At 51.4% G+C, this 27,648-nt stretch overlaps 1 protein-coding gene across 1 annotated transcript; it reads right to left on the bottom strand.

Moving 5' to 3' along the window:
- Positions 1-12,902: 12,902 nt before the first annotated feature.
- On the bottom strand, positions 12,903-21,029 carry SRP9 (signal recognition particle 9). The gene is made up of 3 exons (XM_088449360.1): positions 20,845-21,029; positions 15,993-16,061; positions 12,903-13,469 (listed from the first exon to the last, which is right to left on the bottom strand). The coding sequence occupies exons 1-3, from the start codon at positions 20,914-20,916 to the stop codon at positions 13,350-13,352; spliced, it is 261 nt and encodes an 86-aa protein (XP_088305486.1). The 5' UTR covers positions 20,917-21,029; the 3' UTR covers positions 12,903-13,349.
- Between the last annotated feature and the right edge of the window lie 6,619 nt (positions 21,030-27,648).

Here is a 27,648-nt window from a genome sequence, read left to right on the forward strand (position 1 = left end):
GATCTCTTCCACCGGCACAAAGATCCGCTGGATCCAACAAGGCCCCGAGGTGCAGAATCCTCTGAGATGGGATCAGGGTGGACTTTTGCCAGTTTATCAACCAGCCGTGACGTTGCAGCACTGCAATCGTCAGGTCCAAATGGCGTAGAAGGAGCTCTGGAGATCCTGCCACCAACAGAAGGTCGTCCAGATACGGTAACATGCGGACTACCTGCATCCGCAGGTGAGCCGCCATGACCTTGGTAAACACTCGTGGTGCCGTCGCCAGGCCAAAAGGTAGCACCCGGAACTGGAAGTGATCATTGCGGATTGCAAACCTGAGGAACTGCTGATGGCGCAAAAGAATAGGGACATGCAGGTAAGCGTCCTGGATGTCCAATGACACCATGTAATCCCCAGGTTCCAGCGCCAGAATGATGGATCGTAGGGTCTCCATCCGAAACCGAGGCACCCTCAAGGACTTGTTGAGGGCCTTGAGGTTGAGTATAGGACGGTACGACCCATTGGGTTTCTGCACCAAAAATAGATTGGAATAGAAACCCTGGCCCCTCTGGGAGAATGGAACAGACACTATAACTCCAGCCTGGAGCATAGTGTGCAAAACCTTCCGCAGTTCCAAGGCTTTGTTCCGATCTAATGGAAGACCTGTGGTGAAGAACCGGGACGGGGGCCTGTGCCAAAAGGAGAGGGCATCCCTGTGAGAAACCACCTCGTGAACCCAATTGTCTGTCGTGGTTATCGACCAACACTGGGCGAACTGAAGCAGGCGGCCTCCCACTTTGAGATCCCCCAAAGGGAGGCCCAGACCGTCAGGCCGCAGGTTTGTCATCTGACTTAGGGGCCGGACGTCTGGTACTCCAGGCCTGTTTCCTAGGCTTGGCCGATTTCTTGGGCCCAGCCTGACGGGGAAAAGACTGTGCTTTAGGCCTACCCTGGGCCCTGTAAGGCCGAAAGGACGACATACCAGAACTTGAAGGTACCGCAGCAGACGGGAGACATGCAGATTTGGCTGCTGCCAGCGTAGCTACAATTTTGTCCAGATCCGGACCAAATAGGACTTCTCCATTAAAGGCAAAGCTTCTAAGCCCTTTTTGGAATCAGCGTCCGCTTTCCAAGATCGCAACCATAAGGTGCGACGAGCAGCAACAGCTGCAGAAGAAATCCTAGAGGTGAGAATACTGATATCCATGGCCGCTTCATTGATGTAAGTGGCCGAATCCCGGAGATTGCCCACCAACTTGGCCTGTTCAGCCGAACAGTCAGAGTCCAAAGACGCCTCCAAACTATCAGGCCAGCGCTCCATAGCTCGGGCTACCCAACACACGGCCATAGCCGGTCTGGATGCCCCCCCCCCCCCGCAAGGGAATAAATGGACTTTAGGCAGATTTCCACCTTGCGGTCCGTAGCATCCTTCACGGAGGATATGGAAGGCATGGGCAAAGTGGCACTTCGGACTAGGCGTGTCACATGAGAATCCACCTGTGGAGGGGATTCCCACTTAGAAAAATAATTGTCAACAAGCACCTTTGAGGCTGATACCGTTTGCCTGGATGTTTCCACGCCTCCTCTAAATGGTCTACTAACTGACCCAAAAGAGGAAACACTGTGGCGTCACCCTTAATATCCTTGAAAAAGGCATATTTGGACTTGGACACCGGAGGATCATCATCCTCAATAACTAAAGCCGTGCGGACTGCCCGAATAAGGCCAGGAATATAAACCTTTGACTTCGCGTCCGACTCTTTAGTACAGAGAGGTTCTTGGTCAGATAGATCCAGAATCTCCCCATCATCGGACGTCACGTCGTCATCCTCATAAGGAGCGGACAGAGATGCCACCGGCCTCTTATGTGGCCGCAACACAGATTCCCCTTGTAACACTTCCGACAAATGCTGTACTGAATTTGTCAGTGAATTAACCCACGCAGGCTCCTGTGAAACCTGGGGAGGGGAAATAGGGAGACTGTGGGGTACCACGAGTAGTCTCAGGAAACCCTGCATGGGTGATGACACCACTGACTGCTGGGACAATCCCATCTGGGAAAACGCAGGTGGCGGAGCTAACTGGCCCACTAGGGTTGTAAGCGCTTTAGCGAAACAAGCCCAGGGGGGTTCCTGTACCGGAGCCGTGACAGTAATTGGCCGCGCCAATAAATAACACTGCCGACATAGCCCCTCCGCCTCCGCTATTGGTACATTACACTTAGTACACATAAGCTGGAGAGGAAAATTACTCTCAGACATGATGGTTAAGTATGTGACCCCTCTCACTGATACTCGTTAGTATAGTGGGAGAACCACCCTGCAATCACCACACCGCAAGGGCTTTAGCAGAGTAAGAGCAGGGACAGTAAAATGGCTGACAGTAGAAAGTGAAAGTACAGGCAGCAGACGCTAGCAGAAGTCACATACAATGCAAAGAAATTAATTCCTGCACTATCAGCGCTGATCCTCAACTACGCATACACTGCATACACAGACCTGTAGTTAATGGAGGAGAGGTATGCCAGGGGACCCAGACCGCAATGCCACCGATCAGCAGCTTCCAGCAGCGTTCACCATACAAAGATGGCCACCGAGGAGCAGAGAGGAGGCCGTCCTGGGGGAGGAGCGCTGCCACAGGACCAATCAGCAGCACAGAGAGGGCTGTGTGCAGTGGGGGAGGCGCCGGCTGTATACAGGGAAGGCGCGCTCCCCTGGCATGCAATTAACCCCTGGGACGCCGCAGCGCTTGCCGCTCAGCTGCGGCCCGCTGTCCCAGGGGGATAGTGGAAGCGCAGGTTAGTACCTGGCTCCACGCTGCAGCCAGTCCCCAGGGAGCCCCCTGCCTGGGGACTGAGGACCATGTTCTCAGCAGGGACCCACCGCGGGACCCCCGCTGCTTACCTGCTCCCCTTGAATCCGGCCATGGTCCGAAACATCTGGGGTCACCGCTAGCCGTGACCCCAGATACTTACCAGCATCCCCGGATCAGTACCAGCGTTCTGGTACTGTCGGGGGTGTGGGGAAGACAGCATGGACGTCAGTAGTGACAGTCCATGCTGTACTCCCAGATGTGCAGCCACAGCTGTTTTTATAAAAACTTCAGGGGCTATTCGTAGCCCCCCTCTAAACATGTGCTCCGACTCCGAGCCGGGCACCAACGAAACTGAGATGCCTTGGCTCAGGGACGGGGTATAGGAGGGGGACCCTAGTGCATCCTGGGAGGCTGAAACCTCTATGGTGCCCGATGCCTGACGTCATCACCTATACCCCAAGGTATCCTGTGGATACCCTATGGACCCTGATGTAGAAAAAGCGGCGTTACAGGCTGTTGATGTTTGGGGCTGGTGACGGGGGGGCTGGTCAGAAAAACACAGACATGTCTGTCTATTTGATCGCCATTTCATGGGCACACACAAATTAGCCACTGCGATTGCATACATAGCATGAGGGCTCTCTGCGTGCGTGGAGATGATTGGGTGATTCAATTCAATTGTACTCTCAGATAATAATATAGCGTAGACAAAAAATGTATACAATAATATTACAGCACATCTGTTAGAGTGAATGCACAAAGGTGCTGCTGCAATCGATTCAGACATCAGAAATGCGTCATACAAGTGATGGGGGCTCCTGGGCGGTGTCTAGTAGTGCACGCAATAACGGGCCTTTCAGTGGGCGTGTCAATGCAAACAACTGCGTTCCCAGACACACAGTTGCAGGCATAGGAGGCCGTGGTCAGACAGAAAAATGGAAGTTTCAATCGTGGCCTATAAGGAAGCACAACAATCGGTATTATAGCGTGCACAGGCGCTAAAAGTGGGCGTCTCAGCACATTCAGCTGAATGGATGTACACAGGGGAAGGGATTTATAGCAGCATTTTCATAAAGTCGCAGATGGACGACCGCCAATAGACACTTGTAACCTGGTATACAGCAGGAGGGGGAGAAACGGTTTTGGTGCTGTGTACCAGACACCGTACTCCCTGCCTCCACTGTGGACTCACCTCTCAGGGACTCAGCAGAGTCCGCTCTTCCCCTTGCCGGCGTGTTGTAGTCACGTCCTCCCTTCCTCCGGTGTCTCTTGTCAGTTGCAGCCGCTTCTTGAATACTCGTCGGGCGCCGTGTGGTTAGGTAATGGATGACTGCGGTGTCCGGTTCCTTACTCAGTGGGGATGTGTGGCCAACGCGTTTCGACCCACGTGGGGTCTTCCTCTGGGCGTGATTGCTTGTTTGTGTCTCTGGTTTGTTTAAATCCGCAAATTCTGGGTGTACCTCATACCCGATTGGTTTTCAAGAGGTGGGGTGTGTCTTAGGGGTAATGAGCCTTAGGAGTCCATAGGTTAGATAAGCTGTCAGTCTATCAGATCCCTGTCTCAATATACGAGTCCACAGTGGAGGCAGGGAGTACGGTGTCTGGTACACAGCACCAAAACCGTTTCTCCCCCTCCTGCTGTATACCAGGTTGCGGGCCAGCGGGATGCGCCGTAGACTACCTAGCACTGGCGGGTGGTCTGCGGACGTGCTCCGTGGTCACACAGGGGTTTGGACATACACCTCCACATACTTGGGCAAGTGTCCGTACTACTTACCCCGGGAACACGCAAGCAACACCACCAGCTATCCATATTTACCAGCAGCCTGATCAGCATTCTAAGTGCGGGACGCCGCACCAACACTGACTCAAATCTATAGATCTGCCGCTTTACTATGTGAGCTCCATGGTCTTCGGTTCCTGCTTCCCTATTAACACGGCATATTTCCTAAAGGCTGACTGCCATTGACTTAGTCAGTGGTATAACCAGCAATTTTTAGCCTATTACCACTTATTTCTGCAAAAATAAAGCTTTACAAATACTAGATTCACTCTGTACTCATCACTATTCCATACACCTACAAACAACGCATACTATTTTGCTACAGGTTCTGAGCGCAATTTTTTATCTATTATTATAGATTAGGTATTTGTATTTAACTCAGGAGGCCAGACACCCGTCCTAAAAGTGCAGCTCACCTTTAGCGTTCACTCTGAATCCAGTGCGCAATATCTATTTACCATATCTCATACCGTGGGGTGTGAAAGCACGCATACAATCATGTACTTCACTCTCCTAAAGTGACGGCACGGCAGCAGTCCTTGTAAGTGGTTATTCACGGCTGTAACATGGCGACCGTCCCGTATTGGCGTAGTCCGAAAGCATGCATTTTTTTTCGTTTGACTAAAAACACAATACGGATAAAAAACAAGAGATATGGTAAGAACTTACCTTTGTTATCTCTGTTTCTACGAAGTCCATAGGGTCCACAGGGTTGACCTTGGGGTATAGCTGGATCTGGATCCACGGGCACCACGCAGTTAAAGCTTTGCTGCTCCCAGGATGCACTTGGGTCCATCCTCCTCTATACCCCGCCCCCGGCCACAGCACCTCAGTTGGTAAGCAGCCAAGGCCGGAGGAGGAGACTAAACAGAGAGAAGGAAGACTGGAACACACAAGAAACCATACTCACAGAAATGGGAGACGGAAAACCGGTAACCAGCCACACAGCCCGTTTGAAGCCAGGTGCGTCAGGGCGGGCGCCCTGTGGACCCTATGGACTTCGTAGAAACAGAGATAACAAAGGTAAGTTCTTACCATATCTCTTGTTTTCTACTTCAGGGTCCATAGGGGGTCCACAGGGTTGACCTTGGGGATGTCCCAAAGCAGTTCAACTAAGGGCGGGGACGCTCCTGTGCTGAAAGGAGTACCCGGCGCCCAAAGGATGCATCCTGAGAGGCGAAGGTGTCAAACGCATAGAACCTCAAAAATGTTTGAATTGAAGACCAAGTGGCCGCCTTACACAGCTGAACAGCGGAGGCGCCACGTCTAGCAGCCCAAGAGGGACCCACAGAACGAGTGGAATGAGCCTTAACAGAGGCTGGCACAGGTAAACCCTCCTAAGCATAAGCCTCACAAATAACGGAACAAAGCCAACGGGCTAACGTTTGCTTGTTGGCAGGCCAACCCCTCTTGTGAAAACCGAAGAGGACAAACAAAGAATCCGACTTCCTAACCGAAGCAGTTCGATCCACATAGATTCTAAGTGCCCGGACTACATCTAAGGAAGCCTCACTAGCTGAAAGATCAGGTGACTGAAAAGCTGGCACAACAAGTTCCTGATTAATGTGGAACTTTGAGACCACTTTGGGCAAAAACTCAGGACGAGTGCGGAGCACCGCTCTGTCCTGATGAAAAATCAGAAAAGGGGGGCGACAGGAAAGCGCCCCCAACTCTGACACCCTCCTGGCAGAAGCAATTGCTAGGAGAAAAACGGTCTTGAACGTCAGCCACTTGAGGTCCACCACTTCAAGAGGCTCAAAAGGAGGACCCTGCAAGACCCGTAGCACCACCGCCAAGTCCCAAGGAGCCACAGGAGGCACGAAGGGAGGCTGTATCCTGAGAACACCCTGGAAAAAGGTGTGAACATCCGGTAGTGTAGCAATCCGTCGCTGAAACCACACGGACAAAGCAGACACATGAACCTTCAGAGAGGCCAGGCGTAAGCAGAGGTCCAAACCTGATTGAAGGAACTCCAAGATCCTGGAAACCCGGAACACCTGAGGATCATAGTTGCTGGATTCACACCACTGAAAGTAAGTGCACCACACCCTGTGGTAAATCCGTGCGGAGGCAGGCTTGCGTGCCCTAAGCATGGTACCAATGACCGAACTGGAGAAACCCCTAGACCTCAAGACGGCTGTCAAGACCCACGCCGTCAAAGACAGCCGACCCAGATCCGGGTAAAGGCAGGGCCCTTGAGACAACAGGTCCCGACGCTGAGGAAGAAGGTACGGAGCGTCGATGGAGAGACACCTCAGATCGGAGTACCAAGGACGTCTGGGCCACGCCGGAGCAACCAGCACGAGCGTGCCGCCGTCCTGCTTGAATTTCCGCAGAACCCGAGGAAGTAAGGATATCGGAGGAAACAGATACGCCAGGTGAAACGTCCAATTTCACCGACAGCGCGTCTGCCAGACTGGCGCCTGCGTCTCTTGTCCTTGACCCGTAAACGGGCAACTTGTGATTGTGACGGGAGGCCATCAAGTCCAGCTCCGGCAGCCCCCACCTGTCCACGAGTAGCTGAAACACCTCTGGGTGAAGCGACCATTCCCCGGGATGCACGTTGTGACGGCTGAGGAAGTCCGCCTCCCAATTGAGGACTCCGGGAATGAAGACTGCAGAGATCGCTGGAATGTGACACTCCGCCCAAGCAAGGATGCGAGACACCTCCGACATCGCTGCCCGACTGCGAGTTCCGCCTTGGTGGTTGATATACGCCACCGTGGTGGCGTTGTCGGACTGCACCTGAACCGCCCTTCCGTGAAGAGCGGGACCGGACGACTGCAGGGCCCGATAAACTGCCCGCAGTTCCAGAATGTTGATGGGAAGAAGAGCTTCTTCCGCAGACCAACGACCCTGAAGTGACAATGAGCCGGTCACTGCCCCCCAACCCCGAAGACTGGCATCCGTCGTGAGCAGGACCCAGTCCGGGATCCAAAAGGGGTGCCTCTCGACCAGATGAGCTGTCTGAAGCCACCAAGCCAAAGACTGCCGAACCTCCGGGGACAACACCAGCAACTGAGAGCGGATCCGGTGAGGTAACCCGTTCCATTCCGATAGAATCAGCCCCTGCAGGGGCCGATAATGGAACTGGGCAAATTCCACCATGTCGAATGTTCACACCATGGAGCCCAAAACCCTCATAGCCGAATGGACCGACAAGCGGCAACTGCTCAGGCAACTGTGTATCCTCAGCTGCAGGGAGGAGACCGGGGTCAGGAAGATCCTTTGCTGACGAGAATCCAGCAGGGCTCCCAAATGAACCATCCGCTGAGATGGAATCAGGGAGGACTTTTTCCAATTTATCAGCCACCCGTGCGCTTGCAGGCAAGCGACCGTCAAGTGGAGATGTTGAAGCAGTACCTCCGGGGAACTCGCCAGCAACAGGAGGTCGTCCAGATACGGTAGTAGCCGTACATTCTGGTTCCGAAGATGTGCGGCCATGACCGCCATAATCTTCGTGAACACCCTCGGTGCCGTGGAGAGACCAAAGGGTAGCGCCCGGAACTGGTAATGGTGTTGAAGGATAGCGAACCTCAGATACCGCTGGTGCGAAGGTGCTATCGGAACATGGGAGGTAGGCGTCCTGGATATCCAGGGACACCATGTAATCCCCCGGTTCCATCGCCAGAATGATGGAATGTAACGTTTCCATCCTGAACTTGGGAACTCTGAGGAATTTGTTCAGAGACTTCAAGTTGAGGATAGGGCGATGAGAATCATTGGGTTTCCGCACCAGAAACAGAGAAGAATAGTACCCCGTCCCTCGTTGTAATTGAGGAACGGGAACAATGACCCCTGCTGTCAGCAAGGACTCTATAGCTTCCTGAATCTGTAAAGACTTGGTCGTATCCTGAGAAGGACTCGTGCAGAAAAACTGGTGGGGCGGTCTGTGCCGAAAAGACAGGGTGTACCCCTGGGAGACCACTTCTCGAACCCAGGCATCCGTGGTGGTATTGTGCCAGCACTGGGCAAATAGAAGTCGGCCTCCCACTTTGGGGTCCCCCAGAGGGAGGCCCATCCCATCAGGCAGAAGGTTTATCTTCCTGCTTGGAAGAAGGGCGCCTGGCACTCCAGGCCTGCTTCTTGGGCTTAGAAGTGGCCTTGGTCATCGACTGCCTCGGGAAGGACTGACCTTTGGCCTTGCCCTGAACCCGAAAGGACCGAAAAGCAGAGCTCCGTACCTTGGTAGGAGCAGAAGCCGAAGGGAGGAAGGCTGATTTAGACTTAGCCAGAGTGTCCACAATTTTGTCCAAGTCTGGACCAAAAAGCAACTCCCCATTAAAAGGTAAGACCTCCAGCCCCTTTTTGGAGTCAGCGTCAGCTCTCCAGGACCTCAGCCACAAGGACCGACGCGCCGACACAGCTGCAGCCGACACCCGAGAGGTTAGCAGGCTTGCATCTAACGATGCTTCCCCAATGTAGGAAGCCGCATCCCTCATTTGACCTATCAACGCTCTCTGGATCTCCGGAGCATCTTCCGGAAAGGTATCCTCCAAAGCATTGGCCCAGCTCTCGATGGCCTTAGCCACCCAAGAGATGGCCATGGACGGACGGGCCACCGCCCCCGAGAGAGAGTAGATAGACTTCAAACAAGTCTCCACCTTCCTGTCCGTGGGATCTTTCAGGGAGGAGATCGACGGCAAAGGCAGCGTAGCTCTTTTAATTAAGCGGGTAACGTGGGAATCCACCGCTGGAGGAGTTTCCCACTTGTAGCAATGAGCCTCCGGAAACGGATAGTTCGAAGCCAACCGCTTCTGCGGTTGGAACCTCTTGCTGGGCAACTGCCAGGCCCCTGCCATATGATCCGTCAATTGATCGGACAGGTGAAAAACCGTCGAAGCTACCTTGGCCTTTTTAAAATTTGGGTATTTTGACCTGGGGGCGGGCACATCCTCCTCAATGTGAAGGATGGCCCGCACCGCCCTAACCAATGCCGGCACATTAATGGAAGACTTAGCCTCCATCTCCCGGCATCCGAGTCAGAGTCTTCATGGATCTCCCCGTCATCCGAAGACACGTCCGTGGCCGTGAACTGAGCCGCCAGTGAAGCCGGAACGGAACGCTTGGACGCCCGTGGGGGCAAATCACTGTGCAACATATTTTGAAAAGCCGATGACGAAGCCACCAGACTCTGAACAGAGCTGGAGAGGACGTCCACCCAAGGTGGGGGTACTGCCTGAGGATACCCCTGAAAAGGTACCATCGACTGCTGCGGCACCGTGGGGGATTGCACGTATACTAGCAAACCCGCATAAGGACCCACAGTCTGAGACCCGGGAGGAGACTGCACCAGACGAGTCACACCCGGGGAACGGGGGATGGTAGGCTGGGGCAACGCCCTAGAAGGGGCCGCAGTCGGGACCGCAAGTCGGTCCGCGATTGACTCCAGCACTTGCGTAAACATTGCCCACGGAGGATCCTGCGCCACCGGGGGTTTAGAGGGTCCAGGTACCAACTGGCACCGCCCGCACAGACCGTCCTGAGACAAATCTGCCCCGTCAACCCCTGCCGAACAGCGTCGGCAGGAAAACAACACAGGAGCCTCGGAGCGCTCATTCCCCTCATCAGACATGACACAAACTTTTTTGCAATAAAAGTGTCTCACCGAAATGAGGCAAGGCGTATAACACCCACGCACTCCCAAGTATGCAACCCAAACAGCCCACAATATGGTACTGAGGAGCACACCGCAGTATGTGACGGACCTCACCAATACGTAGATTTATATAAGTGAGGTACACAGAAAGAACACCTGCGGGCCGTAGGAGAAGGAAAGGGATAGGTAAAAAGCTGACAGTAAGTAGAAAATAAGCACAGACAGCAGCACTAGCAAAAGTCACATACCATGCAGAGAAGTATTACTCACTGCACCTTCCGCTACAATCAACCTCACAGATTCAGTATCTGGGAGGGCTATAGCGCTGCGAACACCGTCCTGATCAGGGGAGAGGTACGCAGGGGGACTGGTCCACTGTAAGCCTGCCTGGGAGCTCTGCGATGCTGCCTGAAGATGGCCGCCGGAGAGCACTGAGGAGGAGTGGCCAGGAGATTACAGCCCAGCGACGCCAGCACACATGAGAGAAGGCGCGCTGGGCTGAGGGGAGGAGCACTGAAGCAGGGAAGGCTGCCTCCCCTGCTAGTATGAAAACCCCCAGGGAAGCCGGTTCCCCGCCGGTCTTACACCCTGGAGGTCAGCAGACACGCGGGGTATTCCACATCATGGGGGAGCCCGCCGCCGCTACTAGTGCCGCCGGTCTGTCCCCAGAGACTGGCGGCATGAAGACTGCATTATCCCCGCGTGCAGCGCTGCGCGCGGCTTACCTGGCCCCTTCAGTCCGGCAGCAGTCCTTGGGAGGTCCCGGAGCCACGCTAGTACTGACTCCGGGGTCCCGCTGCGATCCCCGGATCAGTACCGGCGTCGCAGCGCCAGCGGGGCTGTTGGAGCGGCAGCGTAAACGTCCAGATGGACAGTCTGATGCTGCCGCTCTGAAGATAGTAAAAATAAAATAATAAAATCATCTTTTTTAAAAATAATAAATAAAGCGCAGGGTGACCCGACTCCGGCCGGGCACCAACTAAAACTGAGGTGCCTGTGGCCGGGGTAGAGGATGGACCCAAGTGCATCCTGGGAGCAGCAAAGCTTTAACTGCGTGGTGCCCGTGGATCCAGATCCAGCTATACCCCAAGGTCAACCCTGTGGACCCCCTATGGACCCTGAAGTAGAAACTGCTTTTTTTTATTTTCCAGTCCGGACAAAACTGTTGTCTGAAACAGCCCATAACACCGCTGACATACCGTGCAGACCCGAATGGCTGGTACCAGATAATGATCTTATTAAACTCCATATAATAACTAGAAATTGTCATTGGAAGACGATTGGCCTCATATTTGGAGCACACTAAAGGGGAATTGAAGTGTTTGTGTATTTGACCGGTCACACGTCTGCGACTTAATGCAAATGCCGATAGAAGCCCTTCCCTGGTGTGCAGCCGTGGAGTCTGCCATAGCCACAAAATGTCACTACGTGCCCCAGAAAGGTGACAAATAGATGTCTGCTGATGGCGGAAATGCTGTTGTCACTGGCTGTACTACCTGAATGGACAGGTCTACCAAGAGAATATGGACGTCGTCCATTGGACGTTTTTTTCCCACTGTCCTCACCCGGCCGATATCCAGGGGGAAGGCTTTGCTGCATACGGCCACTCACACTAAACATTACGAGGCACAGGTCCCACTCATGTGACACTAACTAGAGCATCGTCAGGGCAACACTTCCTTTCCTCTGCCGGACCCGAAGACACTGGAATGGACTAAGCCGGTGGACAACAGATAACCATGGGTTAATTTCACTACCCATATTTCTGAGCATCCAGGAAGCAAACACCCTGCCCTGCACAACCCCACCCCCCCTGCCCGCCAGCATAGGAGCTATAAAGCTCCAGGTGGTAGTGGACATGTCGATGCCCTGGATAAATTCTACGATGGCGTAGTCGGCAGGAAGGGCAACGATATTAGTGTTGCCAGCTGTTCAGGATGACTTAAGAGTCCTGCAGCTACTTGCTCAGAAAGGGGCCAGGCCTTATCATTTCATCTCATTGCTTCTACTACATCTACACTTACACGATGTTTACAAGACATCCCCCTGATTGTATGACATGTAGTTACACACTTTGGGCCTGATTCAGAGCCGGACGCTCTGAACGAGCGCCCGCTCTGAATCAGGGCAGGTTTTTTTTTTTTTTTGAGTGTCCTCCTGGACGCTCGCATAGCTGTGGGTTACCACCCACAGCTTATGCGAAAGTCCATGATGATGGTCACGATGGTCAAGACCATCGCGACCATCGGGCTTGCGACGAGACCCTGCGGTAGGGTCTCGCTGCCGCAAGCCTTGGAGTGATTTGGGCTCTATCAGAGCCAAAATCACTCCCACTGACATCACTAGTGATGTCAGCCGGGCCGGCCCCAGATGGTAGGCGTTCCCATGGGAACGCCTCTGTCTGGCAGCCACGCCCACCAAAGGGGGCGTGCTGTCACTCACCATCGACAGCACGCCCCCTTTCGTGCGAGACCCTTAACGACGGCTTAGTTGTCGCTACCCGGGTCTCGCGCAGGCGCACGACAGAGCTCCCTCAGTCGTGCGCATGCACATTTGGGTACCATCGACCCGCTTGCGAGCGTCCTGCGCTCGCGAGCGGGTCTGAATGAGACCCTTTGGGCACAAAGGAATGCCCGAGAGTTCATGCATATAAAACACAGCTCACCGAGATGACAGACTGAATATACAATGTAGAATTGTAATGAAGTGTGCAATAGTCCTCTATATTTTATATACCGTTTAATGTATTGGAAAAACAAATCCATAAGGCAGGTCTTCTGCAACAGTATTTCTTGCGCTTCTTTTATCTGTATATAGTTTAAAAAACAAAAAGGAAAAAAAAATAAATCCTCCTCCTAATTATATTTACATTGCTGACCTAACCACAGATTTATTTTTTTTTGGGGGGGGAAGGGGGGTCCACAGGAGAATTCAAACATTTTGCGCCTTTTCCAAAAATAAATAGAGGCTTTCAAATGAAAGCATAGGACTTTCCGAACTCTCCAACACTGTGGATACACGTGAAAGAACTCGTATTTCTTTGCGTCGAGCTTCCATCTTGTTTCACATTCTAGCAAAGTCACTTTCGGTTTTCTGATGGACATAAAAAAAAAAAAAAAAGAAGAAGATGTAGATTGGACCGCGGGCTTCACTTTCCTGGGAGTCCGGTACTCAGTCTGTTTCCATGGCAACGCTGCGCGATTCCTTGGCCACCATTAGTCGCATCAGCTGACTGTGGAATTTCTCGATCTTCTTGACATCCTGAGCCTGGTCCGTGCTGTACAGCAAACACTGGAAGAGACGGAACAAGGTCACACCACCGCCCATTTATACTCCCGGTCACTGCGAGATGCGTCTGCGGAACTGCGCGGCTGACTAAGACAGGGGCCAGGTTGCTACAATCTCACTGTGAGAGTTTGAAAATGGTGCAGAGATATTTATCTTCTGAAATGCACAACCCAACCCTGACTAATCAATCTCTCTAAATTACCGTATTAGCAAACCGATGCTTACAGCTGGGTACACGCTTGTCGTTGGGATCGCACAATCGATGTACAATATATTGCAAGTGAATGGACGGGTGTGTATACTAGATATGTCTGTGAAAGACTTAGGGGGTCATTCAGACCCACTCGCGAGCGGCTGTCCGCTCGCAAGTGGGTCGATGGTCCCCACTGCGCATGCGCACGACGGAGGGAGCTCCGTCGTGCGCATGCGCGAGACCCGACGAGCGAAGGACTTTCCTTCGCTCGGAGTGTCTCATCAAAGGGGGCGTGCTGTCGATGGTGACTGACAGCACGCCCCCTTTGGTGGGCGTGCCTGCCAGACGGAGGCGTTCCCAAGGGAACGCCTACCGTCTGAAGCCGGCCCCACTGACATCACTAGTGATGTCAGTGGGAGGGATTTTGGCTCTGAGAGCCAAAATCACTCCTGGCCTTGCGGTTGAAAAACCCAACCGCAGGCTTTTACTCGCAGTTCCGATGGTCGAGACCATCGCGACCATCATTCTGCACGCTCGTATATGCTGTGGGTGGTGACCCACAGCTATACGAGCGTCCAGGAGGACGCTCCATATTAATGGAGGTGGGCCCTGATTCAGAGCGAGCGCTCTGGTCAGAGCATCCGGCTCTGAATCAGGGCCTTAGTTCACAGACATATCAGGTCAGCCCTGCAGCACAGCCAATAGATCTGAAAGATCTGTGTGTGTACGGGCGACCCACTGATCACCCGAACACTGGCCGCAAGACCCGCCGACACATATCAAAACTGGACGGGCAAATGTAAATGCCCACCTAGTTGTGATGTCAGGCCAGACATAGCAAGCAGCGGATTTGTAAGTGTTTGTGTATAGCTTACAAATCTGCCTCTTGGACGGCGAATTGGTTGGATCCTTGACAAAGTGCGCATGCATGAAACGTGTTTGTTTGCGTCAGCGGGAATCGGAAGTTGGGAAGCAGACTAGCCACGAGGGAGACTAGCCGCAAAGCGACAAGACACACAGAGGTAGGAGTACAGGGACAGTTTGTTCAGTCCACTATGGACGCACCTCTGCATTTGGCATAAATAGGGATCCTTGTCTAAGAAAACACCGGAACTGCAAAATCGCAAGAGACTATAAACAAACAGTTTTTGTTTGTAATAATTGGTATTGCACTTACTATTTTTACACTTACAGCGCTCTGTATTTATAAGTTAAGCTTAATGCAGCGCCTTTGCATTAATAAGCATTAACAGCGCGGTTATATTATCTTATCGGCGCATCGCTCTGCAGCCCGATCATCATTTAAGGGTGTACCCAGCATTACTCGCAACGATCTGCTGTAGAACCTGGCGTTTACCTGCTCGTTACGACATCATGTTACCGGCACTGTATACGCATCCTGAGATGCGCAACTTAAAATATAAAAGGTCTCCAGCCTCCATATGACCCATTTGTTTGCTACTGCTCCTTTTCCATTACTCGCCCCTTTTCTTTTTGCCTTCCTACTGACAAGTATTTACAGTCATTATTTCCACTACACGGAGACATGAGAATGAGCTGCTCTAGCCCCGTGCAGGGGAGATACAGACAGCAACTCTGCCCAATGATGTCAACACTTAGAAGAAAGCCAGTAAGATAAAGCAGCACACTTAGAAACATTTGCAGCAAACCACGTAATCGAAAATAAGTCAGCTGGAGGTGAGAAATCCTTTAAATCTCATGTACATCTGTAGAAATGAAAGTGATCACAATATACCTGACCTTTCTGAATGTGTAGATCGATCAAATGTCTCACATCTATTCTAAAGGGGCCTATCCGTTACACGTCCTGAAAACCTGAACGTTTTACGCCTTCAGGTCGCCGGGAGCGGTGCCCGCACTGAACGTCATTCAGGTGCAGGATCCCGACCTCCTATCTGCTAACATGTGGAACCTGACGAGCGTCATCAGGCGGACGGGCATGTTCGGCAAGGACCCAGCGTGCACGCGCATCGCTGGTCTTTGCCGACTATCCATTACACCTCCTGGTTTTGGTCGGATCGTTCACAAAGTGGTGTAAAGGATAGGCCCCTTAAGCCTAACTGGAGTGTAACCATTTAGGATGTAGAAATGAGCATGGGGCTTGTGTTTTAAAAAGTAGATCTGCGACAACGCACGAGATGGGGTATGATGTATAAGTTACAACTTGTTCTCCGGAGACCACTGTGGCCTTGGACCTGTAATATCCATATAATTTCTAGCAGCAGGTGAGATGGTGTGTAATCTCTATCATTCATGTCAGCTGTTGCCGTCAGTACACGACCAGCAGAGTACACAGTAACAGCACCGCTTACCACTACATCGTCTGTGACTTTAATGCGCAAGCTCCCGTCGCAGTGTCTGTATTTCAGCATCACCCGAACCTATGGAAGGAATTTAGGAAGACGCGTTAGAACATTCTTATGCTGAATGTGGATCTATGCAAGACACGAGGAGCTGAGTTTTACCTGCATGCTATGGTATGCTCAGACCATTAGGACAGTGGTTCTCAAACCCAGACCGCAGGACCCCCCACACAGGTCATGTTTTCCAGGTCACCCAGAAGGTGACAAGGTGTGTCGATCACTCACTGACACATTTTAAAAGACCCACAGGTGGAGCTAATTATTTCACTTGTGATTCTGTGAGGAGACCTGGAAAATGCACCGTTTGGGGTCCTGAGGACCAAGTTTGAGAACCTGTGCATTAGGATGAAACCCTTTTAAAGTTTAGGATGGCTGGTAACAGGACAATCTGCATTTATAAAGAGGTATTATGTCGATATAGTGGAGTAACTGACTTCTATGAATTTACATTTATGCCATTTAACAAATAACTTACAAACGGAGTAGAGGGGAGAAAACAAAGGGTCAGGGTGATGTAACTATAGAGAAAGCTACAATGGCGTGAAGTGGCAAAGTGCAGTTTTATAAAATTGCTTATAAAAAAAAAACCCAAACACGTTATGAAGTACTCAACTTGAAATATGCGCGCACATGACAGCAACCTAAGATGACCAGTCAGACCCATCGCCAGTGACTTGTAATGTATGGACACGGTAACGGCTTTGGCCGGATAAGGCGGGTGTGCCGCAGAACCGCACTCCCCGTGTTACCATATCACTCGAGCAAGCACTTTGTATAACAGAACGTGAGCACGTTAGGAACCAGGACAGCGAAGAGGTGCGGTGCAGTTTCAAAAGTGGGTTTAAGTTAAGAATAAACTATTTAACTACCGTATTCATGTAACAAACTAAGTATATCGGCGCCAGAACAGCAGCTATCCCACGCACAAAGCGGGAAGTGACGATCTAGGACAGACAGCGCTGTGGACTACAATGATCTGAGCTGACCATAGAACAGGTATGTCACTGGGCAAGCAGGTATGATTACATTTTCATACAGTCCTATAAATAATCTCAGGTTCTGAACTAAAAACGAGACGTTTTAACTCAGTAGTTGCAGAGAGCTAAGGTTTTACAGTAATCCACTGTTCAGGCATGATTGGTCTCCATGGTAACTAGATCATTTTAATCAGTCTAAAAATAATATACAGTGAGAGATTAGCCCTGCGTTCCGCTGCCTACCCTACATCGGCCTTTTAAATCCCATCCCTGCACAGCAGACGCCAGGCCGGGAGCTGGTTACCAGCGGCAGGAGGCCAGAAAGCCTCCCTACAGCCCTTGTCTGAGGTTAGGGGACAGTTTCCATTGACCCTCTGGAAGATTTAAGGTCCGCAGCAGATCAACATAAATGTGGGGAATAAATGCAGCAAAAACAAAGATAATTAAAAGTTATATCTCAAAGTCACACAGTCATAACAAATCAGCACAACAAAATTTAGTTCTACAGGGATTAAAAGAACAAGTCAAAATTGTTATTGTAGGGTACAGCGTGAAATACAAATTAATTACCGAAGATAATAGAAGAGATGTTTGAATGTAGAACTAAATTTAAAAAGGAGACGTGTCTGGCTTTTTTACCTCCCTTAACCAAAAATTAGGCTTAAGACCCAAATATCCTATGATAATCGGAGACGTAGTTTATCTATCACTTTATAGCGCCACCGAACGCTGCGATTACAAAAGGACAATTAGCTTAGGCGATTGGGCCAGGTAGTAATGATCACCACACAGGGACACAGAGGTTCATTCAGCCGGCTCACCCGCTAAATAGCTACATACGTACATCCCATATGGTTCTACTTATAGCGGAACGTCTATATGTAAATGTACCATTATTCCGCCTTTTCTGGTGCACAAACCCTAGCACTGAGCTGCAATATGGAGAAACGGGCAGAACCTCACCAGCACTAAGAGAGAACATCCGACTTCACATACAGCCCGCTGAGGCCTTACTGCCCAGGTGATCTCATGGCTTCACCCCACCAGTCCCGCTGGCTGGAGACCAATCCTACTTCATGATAATATTAGCCAGGTTACAAAGCTAGGTACAACAACAAGTCTGGGCCAGATTCAGAGAAGTACCCGATGGTGTACGTACACCTCCGATGGTAGATCTGCTCAAAGGTCTCTTTCTGCGACTGCATGATTTACATGCTGCGGCCCTTTGGGGGAGGGGGAACGGCCATCGCTGGCCAGCTTTCCCAAAAATGAGGGCTCGAGTACAGTTTTCTGGGAGTGGCCAGGCCAGCATCTTCCGATGCATATTTAGTGGTCTCTGCTACGGAGCTCAGAAACCCATTCAGAGTAGCCTTAGGCTCATTCAGATGGGCGAAGCCACGACCATTGGTCGCTCTGGTGATCCATTGCTGTGTTTTCGGACTCAGCACTCGGATCTGCGATGCCGGCAGTGGGTATCTTCTGTCCACGTATTTTCGCGTCGCTGCAGCACAACGCAAATAGAGTTCTTCTCTGAATCAGGCCCTCTATTGCCTAGATGGCCAGCTCATCCCCTGGGAGATAGTCAGGGGGATCTGTAAGAGAAGTAATGCTATGATTTGCTGCCAGGATAGATCAGCTTTTACGTCAGAATAATGTATTGCTAGGTCTCATTAAGGGCCATTTCTAAGGCCATACACTGCATGTTAGTGCAACAGGCTATGCGCCAGGGCAGGAGACAAGTGCAAAAAAGCTGGAGCATCTCCATACTCTACTCCAGTGGTTCTCAAACTTGGTCCTCAGGACCCCACATAGGTGCAAAGCTGTTTTCATTACTCACCGACACATTTTAAAAGTTCCACAGGTAGGGCTAATTATTTCACTTGTGATTCTGTGAGGAGACCTGGAAAACATGCACTGTTTGGGGTCCTGAGGACAGAGTTTGAGAACCTGTGCTGTAATCTATAGGTAGGCAAAGCGTGGCACTCCAGCTGCTGCGGCACTATACTTCCCAGCATGCCCTGTTTTGCTGTTGGGGCATGCTGTGTAGCATCGGGGTGGCAGCAGAGGAGCGGTCAGAATATAATATAGTGTAATACGTGGAGGCCCATATCACGGTTTTAGGAACATGTCAAATGACATTTCCAGGATTCCTTCACCCCGCTCTCTCCCCCCAGTCATCTCTCAGCCCTGCTGCTTTCTTCTCTGTAATATCTCTAGGATTTGGCTTTCCATCACCCAAGACTCTACTAAAACCATTATCCATTCTCTCATCATCTCCCACCTTGACTACTGCAACTCTCTCCTTTCTAGCCTCCTATGCCATCTAGCCCCCTTTTTTATTCTAAATAATTTTAATAATAAAATTGTGGTAGACAAGTTTTAAATAGATCTTCGTTCTATCCCCCCCCCCCCCCCTCCAAAAAAAAAAAAGAAGAACGTAAGCTCTGGGGCAAGGTCCTCTTATCTCTTGTTCTTCCCTCCACCTCCTCACTATCGGAGCTCCTTGTCTTTTATCCCCTACCATTCGTTATCTTGTGCCTTGCTTGTATTTGTGCGGTCACTATTGTGAGCTGTATTTACACAGTGTACTCTGGCTTATATCATTAATAAATAAAAGATAACATTTAAAACCAGTGGGTCAGGTTTCGGACACATTACAACCCTTCTTGTGGGCGCTAATGTAGTAATATGCAAAAGTATCAGGAAGTTTAATGGCAGCCACAGTGTAGATGCCACACAGACCATCTTAGAGGTGGGGATTCAATTGTCTTTTGCTCGCTGCTTGGTAATGGCCGATCTGATGGAGCAATTCAATTGTTGCTCCGATCGGACGCAAGTGCTGACATTTCTGCTTGCAGCAACCTAAGGTGGCAAGAAGAAATGAGTCCGTGTTTTGGACTTTAGATGGGTTTAGCCACTTTATGCAGCCAAGCCCGATACTACGGTGCGAGAAAAGCTCGATAATTAAAAACAATCATATTACACAGACAAGCGCCCATTAATTATCTCCGCTCAAAGAAAAAATGCTCCCAGAAGATTCACCCGGCACAATAAGCCTACCCCCGTCACTGCTGCAGCCCCCCCTTCCCAAGGAAGTGCAAAGTCCTCCCCAGAAATAAGAACTACCACCAACTAGGAACCACAGGTGCCACAGCCTCTGGGCCAGAAAGCCGAGAGCGTATACCCCCCAGCTGCTCCTCCGAGGGCGTATACCCCCCAGCTGCTCCTCCGAGGGCGTATACCCCCCAGCTGCTCCTCCGAGGGCGTATACCCCCCAGCTGCTCCTCCGAGGGCGTATACCCCCCAGCTGCTCCTCCGAGGGCGTATACCCCCCAGCTGCTCCTCCGAGGGCGTATACCCCCCAGCTGCTCCTCCGAGGGCGTATACCCCCCAGCTGCTCCTCCGAGAGCGTATACCCCCCAGCTGCTCCTCCGAGAGCGTATACCCCCCAGCTGCTCCTCCGAGAGCGTATACCCCCCAGCTGCTCCTCCGAGAGCGTATACCCCCCCCCTCCTCCACCGAGAGCGTATATCCGAGAGCATATACCCCCCCCCTCCTCCTCCGAGAGCGTATACCCCCCCTCCTCCACCGAGAGCGTATACCCCCCCTCCTCCCCCCAGAAAGCGTATACCCCCCTCCTCCCCCCGGAAAGCGTATACCCCCCCTCCCCCCAGAAAGCATATACCCCCCTACTCCACCTCTCCCCAGAAAGTATACCCCCCTACTCCACCTCTCCCCAGAAAGTATACCCCCCTTCCTCCTTTAACTAGAAAGCGAATCCCTCCTCCATCTTTTTATGTCCCAGACGGCGGCCCGGGCCTTACCTTCATAGGGTCACCCTGGTAGAGTTTTTCGGCGGCCCGGGCGAACTCCTCCCAGGTGCGGTGATAGGGCATGGTCAGGCCGCGGCGCCGCTGCTGTACGTGTGTGACTGGGATCAGCCGGGATCACACATCAGCGTTCCGTCCCGCTCTCCTATTGGCTGCCGCGCTGACCTCCAGCCAATCATCAAATAACCCAGGTCCCAGGAAGAGAACACTTCCGGGGCGTGGAAACTCTCTGGTACCAGGCGGTCGGGGCGCTCTTTCTTTCCCTCGCGTCTCTATGATGAGGATGTCGCACGCCCTCTAGTGGTAGAACGGTGCATCTTCGCTTAGTGACTGATAAAACTTGAAGGTATCAGAAAAAAAATCACCGCCTATTCTTATTAATATAACTCACACATTTCTGCAGGGGTGGGCAGTGCAGACTCCGTGCGGGCACCCTTCTCTCTGGCAGCGCAGTCTGCGAATGCGCAGGTCTACGGGAACATGGCGCCCATGCCACTTTATTGGAGACATGTGCAAAACACCGGGAAAATGGCCGTCTGTGGTACTATTTTGGAAGGGTTGGCTGTATTTCCCCTTCTTGCTAGGGACCATGAAGACCAGCTAAACAAGTACATTGTCCCCACTTTAAAAAAATACTTGTCCCCTCGCGGGATCGGTGGCTCGCTACGCTAGTCACATGGTTATATTCCCCCTCTATGCCCACTTGGATGGTAAGGAATGACGCTGAACACTGGCTGATGACGTCAGGGTCCTCTCCGTGAAGGGGATTTAGACACTATACTGGTAGTGTCTAAATCCCCTTCACGGAGAGGACCCAGCCAGTGTCCAGCGTCATTCCATACCATCCAAGTGGTCATATGGAATATAACCATATAGCGAGCCACCGAGCCTGAAGCGTGGAGAGCCCAGCGAGCCCGCGAGGGGACACCTTTCTTGTTTAAGTGGGTACACCTTACTTGTTTAGCTGGCCTTCCGCCCTCACTCACGTCACTTCCAGGTCCCTAGCAAGAAGGGGAAATAAGCTCTACCCTTCCAAAATCCCCCCTCCCGTTTTTCCAAAGCATTTAGTACCTGATGGAAGGGGTCATGTTGGAGGGTAAGTTGAAGGGGCGTATTCAATTATATGCGAATTTACCAAAAATCTTGCACCTGCTGGGTTTTCCAGCAGGCACGATATTTTTATATTCAATTGGGTGAGAGATTTATTTATTTATTTTTAGAGCGCTTGTTTTCTCGCAGCTTCAGAGCTAATTTTTCCTAAAATCGTTGTTTTTAGAAAAAAATTGTATGGACTTGCTTCTGAAGCCCTTGGACACGCCCCTAATGATTAATTAAGCAATTGGAAGTTTCCAATTAGCTTAAATAGTCCAATAATGACTTAACTTCTGGCAGCGCTGTCATCCGTGGGAGCATCCCCGACATTCGGAAGTGGCTCAGTCTTGCACAGACGTCTTCCACAGCGCACGGCGAGATTTCTGTGCGGGAGATCAGTGCGTGTGAGACCACTGTCACCCCATTAGTGTGTGCGACCCCCCCCATCACTGCGTGTGACCCCCCCCACCTGTCAGTGTGTGTTACCCCTTGTGTAACCCTTTGGTAGTGTGCAGTCACTTACCTCAGTTCGGGCGGCTCCAGCTTCTTCAATGGGAGTGCAGCAGCCGGGCACAGCAGACAGAGGAGGGTCTGGGACAGGTGAGATATTTTTCTCCTCCGCGGGTTTCGGCCGTACAAAAACCCTGAAACCAATTTTTTTAAATTGGATACCACAGGTATCGAGTGCGTACACATTTGCTAATGTCGGCAACGGCGCCCCCCCCTCTGCCGGCGCCCCTGGCGAGGGCCATCTAGGCCAATAGGAAGATACGCCCCTGGCAAGGCCTAATAACTTGCCGGCCCTAATAATTTGATTTGGAGCTGGGCTGGACCTCCCAACTGCGGCACCCCTGTAAAGGTGCGTATCCACTAGGCGATGGGGTAAACGACAGTACGATTACAACATCGTAATCGTACAGTTGTTCCTCATCCCCTATAGTGCCTAGACACTGAATGATATGTCCTTCAGTGCAGGTACCCTCCCTCATCCCCGAACATGGCCAATCTGTCGCTACCTGCGTATTCAGGCGATGATTGATTTTGGAAACGCTTCTTCAGCTGACGGTCTCTCCAAGCCTCCGTGGTTTTCACAAATAATATTAAGATCCCAATCGCATTACTTTCCTCACTCTCTGTGACTTCATCAGTGAGCAATCTCGTGATGCTGTCAGGAATTCTGAGTAAGTAGCTCGCTACATCATGTTATCATTTTCCGCCAGCTACATCATGTCATTACCCCAGACCATTTTCCACTTGTCTTATAGGGCAGTATTCAATTTGGCTGCGAAAAGCCGTTAATTTATCGCCGATTACGTCATTTTCGCCTATTTTAATTATCCCCGTATTCAATTTCAAAGACTTTCCGCCGGTGCGAAAAGTCTTTGTAAAAAAACAGGGATAACTTTTCACCATGTCTTACCCATGGAAAAAGAAGTGCAGAATTGGGGTTAAGGGGTGCAGGCTTCAAAAAAATTAGCCTGCACCCCTGGGAATGTCCCCTAAAAAAGATTGGTGTTAAAACAAAAGGTTAAAAAAAAATCGGTACACCCCCAGCAATTAAGTTTCATTTTGGGGTAAAAAAAAAATGGGGGACAAACTTCTAAACTACCGAAATTAGGGCCTGATTTAGACCAGCTCGCGAGTGCACAGCACTTGCAAGCGGGTCGATGGTCCCCCACTCCGCATGCGTGAGACCCGGCCAGCGATGGGCGCTCCATCGCTACGGGTCTCGCACCAAAGCGAGGCAGCTGTCGCTTGTGATTGACAGCTTGCCCCGTTTTGGAGGCGGGCAGGGGGGTGGCTGGCCAAACGGAGGCATTCCCAAAGGAACGCCAGCCGTTTGGGGGCGGCCCCACTGACATCACTCGCTCTATTAGAGCCGAAAGCTCACTGGGTCTTGCGGAAACGAGACCATACCACTAGGATCTCGTCACAAGCCCCGATGGCCGTGACCATCACGACCATCATCTGGCCGCTCGCTAAAGCTGTGGGTGGTCACCCACAGCTTAGCGAGTGGCCCGGAGGCCGTCTTTAAAAAAAAGCAGGGACGTCCTGATTCAGAGCAAGTGCTCTCAAAGAGCGTCCGGCTCTGAATCAGGCCCTTAATTCCAGAGGGGGTCCCAAGTATGCGGCAGGTGTTTCACAGAATGCAGGTAGTAGCGGCAGGTGCATTTTTGAAGAATTTTTAAAAATAACTCTAGGGACTTAAAAATATGCTTGCACCCATTTTCATGTACCCCAAATTTTATGGAAATAGTTTAAAAAAACAAACAAATCTAAGTGCTATTCTTCACCCCTTCTTCACAGGCGCATTTATGCACCTGCCGCGGCTATTACAAACCCAGACTACCTAAATCAGGCAAAAATGGGGGTACCCATAGTGATCCCCCATGTCTAGACATCTTTTAGGGGGGTCCCAGGAACAATTCCCGAAAATTCCCGTTTTTTTGCGATACTTACCTTTCCGCCAGCTCCCGTTTTCGCTGATTCCTAAATGAATGCGGGGATAATGCGGGCACGTGCCCGATACTTTATCCCCGTCAAACCTCCGATGTGGAGCGAAAAGTCCAGCATGGATTTTTCGCTCCAAATTGAATACCCCCCCTAGTGTCATTGCCATCTCCTGTCTACTACTAGCCACATCATGTCATCTTCCCCTCGCAAAGTAAGGCTCACCACACGCAACTTTACCCTGGTGCCTTCCATCAAGTGGATGCCTGAGTCTTAGTACAAACTCAGCACTGAGACTCGCCTATCTGCAGTCTCTATAAAGCCCTCACTCCTTTCAAGCATTTCATGAGCAAAGTTTGGACTTGTGTTTTCCTTATTGGTCCATTAAAAAGTTTAGTTTGTTGCTCATCACCTTCAGCTCTATCCCACATGATTCCACACTCTCCAACCTATAATCTTCACCTCTATGATACCACCTTCTCCAACCCATCAACTTCAGCTTCATACGACCTGGTCTCTCAGGATGTGGTGTGTTTCTCATAGCTTCCAAGCCAAATGGTTCTGTCCTGAGAGAACAGCACTGCAACGTGATCTTTTTAAAAAAATTTAAAAGTAGTATATACGCCTTGGTTACACCAGGAGAGAACAGTAGTATATGCGCCTGGGTTACACCAGGAGAGAACAGTAGTGTATGCGCCTGGGTTACACCAGGAGAGAACAGTAGTATATGCGCCTGGGTTACACCAGGAGATAACAGTAGTATATGCGCCTGGGTTACACCAGGAGAGAACAGTAGTATATGTGCCTGGGTTACACCAGGAGAGAACAGTAGTATATGTACCTGGGTTACACCAGGAGAGAACAGTAGTATATGTGCCTGGGTTACACCAGGAGAGAACAGTAGTATATGTGCCTGGGTTACACCGGGAGAGAACAGCAGTATATGGGGCTGGGTTACACCGGGAGAGAACAGTAGTATATGTGGCGGGTTACACCAGGAGAAAACAGTAGTATATGTGGCTGGTTACACCAGGAGAGTACAGTAGTATATGTGCCTGGGATACACCAGGAGAGAACAGTAGTATATGTGCCTGGGTTACACCAGGAGAGAACAGTAGTATATGCGCCTGGGTTACACCAGGAGAGAACAGTAGTATATGCGCCTGGGTTCCACCGGGAGAGAACAGTAGTGTATGTGCCTGGGATACACCAGGAGAGAACAGTAGTATATGTGCCTGGGTTACACCAGGAGAGAACAGTAGTGTATGCGCCTGGGTTCTACCGGGAGAGAACAGTAGTGTATGCGCCTGGGATACACCGGGAGAGAACAGTAGTATATGCGCCTGGGTTACACCGGGAGAGAACAGTAGTGTATGCGCCTGGGTTACACCGGGAGAGAACAGTAGTATATGCGCCTGGGTTACACCGGGAGAGAACAGTAGTATATGCGCCTGGGTTACACCGGGAGAGAACAGTAGTATATGCGCCTGGGTTACATCGGGAGAGAACAGTAGTATATGCGCCTGGGTTACACCGGGAGAGAACAGTAGTATATGCGCCTGGGTTACACCAGGAGAGAACAGTAGTATATGTGCCTGGGAGAGAACAGTAGCATATGCTCCTGGGTTACACCAGGAGAGAACAGTAGTATATGTGCCTGGAAGAGAACAGTAGTATATGCGCCTGGGTTACACCAGGAGAGAACAGTAGTATATGTGCCTGGGAGAGAACAGTAGCATATGCTCCTGGGTTACACCAGGAGAGAACAGTAGTATATGCGCCTGGGTTACAGCGGGAGAGAACAGTAGTATATGCGCCTGGGTTACACCGGGAGAGAACAGTAGTATATGCGCCTGGGTTACACCGGGAGAGAACAGTAGTATATGCGCCTGGGTTACATCGGGAGAGAACAGTAGTATATGCGCCTGGGTTACACCCGGAGAGAACAGTAGTATATGCGCCTGGGTTACACCAGGAGAGAACAGTAGTATATGGGCCTGGGTTACACCGGGAGAGAACAGTAGTATATGCGCCTGGGTTACACCGGGAGAGAACAGTAGTATATGTGCCTGGGTTACGCCGGGAGAGAACAGTAGTATATGGGCCTGGGTTACGCCGGGAGAGAACAGTAGTCTATGCGCCTGGGTTACGCCGGGAGAGAACAGTAGTATATGCGCCTGGGTTACGCCGGGAGAGAACAGTAGTCTATGCGCCTGGGTTACGCCGGGAGAGAGCAGTAGTATATGCGCCTGGGTTACGCCGGGAGAGAGCAGTAGTATATGCGCCTGGGTTACGCCGGGAGAGAGCAGTAGTATATGCGCCTGGGTTACGCCGGGAGAGAACAGTAGTATATGCGCCTGGGTTACGCCGGGAGAGAACAGTAGTTTATGCGCCTGGGTTACGCCGGGAGAGAACGGTAGTATATGCGCCTGGGTTACGCCGGGAGAGTACGGTAGTATATGCGCCTGGGTTACGCCGGGAGAGAACGGTAGTATATGCGCCTGGGTTACGCCGGGAGAGTACGGTAGTATATGGGCCTGGGTTACGCCGGGAGAGAACGGTAGTATATGGGCCTGGGTTACGCCGGGAGAGAACGGTAGTATATGGGCCTGGGTTACGCCGGGAGAGAACGGTAGTATATGCGCCTGGGTTACGCCGGGAGAGAACGGTAGTATATGGGCCTGGGTTACGCCGGGAGAGAACGGTAGTATATGCGCCTGGGTTACGCCGGGAGAGAACGGTAGTATATGCGCCTGGGTTACGCCGGGAGAGAACGGTAGTATATGCGCCTGGGTTACGCCGGGAGAGAACGGTAGTATATGCGCCTGGGTTACGCCGGGAGAGAACGGTAGTATATGCGCCTGGGTTACGCCGGGAGAGAACGGTAGTATATGCGCCTGGGTTACGCCGGGAGAGAACGGTAGTATATGCGCCTGGGTTACGCCGGGAGAGAACGGTAGTATATGCGCCTGGGTTACGCCGGGAGAGAACGGTAGTATATGCGCCTGGGTTACGCCGGGAGAGAACGGTAGTGTATGTGCCTGGGTTACGCCGGGAGAGAACGGTAGTGTATGTGCCTGGGTTACGCCGGGAGAGAACGGTAGTATATGTGCCTGGGTTACGCCGGGAGAGAACGGTAGTATATGTGCCTGGGCTACACCGGGAGAGAACAGCAGTGTATGTGCCTGGGTTACACCAGGAGAGAACAGTAGTATATGTGCCTGGGTTACACCAGGAGAGAACAGTAGTATATGT

The sequence above is a fragment of the Taudactylus pleione genome, unplaced genomic scaffold, assembly GCF_031769625.1.
Source record: "Taudactylus pleione unplaced genomic scaffold, aTauple2 ptg000483l, whole genome shotgun sequence".
NCBI lineage: Eukaryota > Metazoa > Chordata > Amphibia > Anura > Myobatrachidae > Taudactylus > Taudactylus pleione.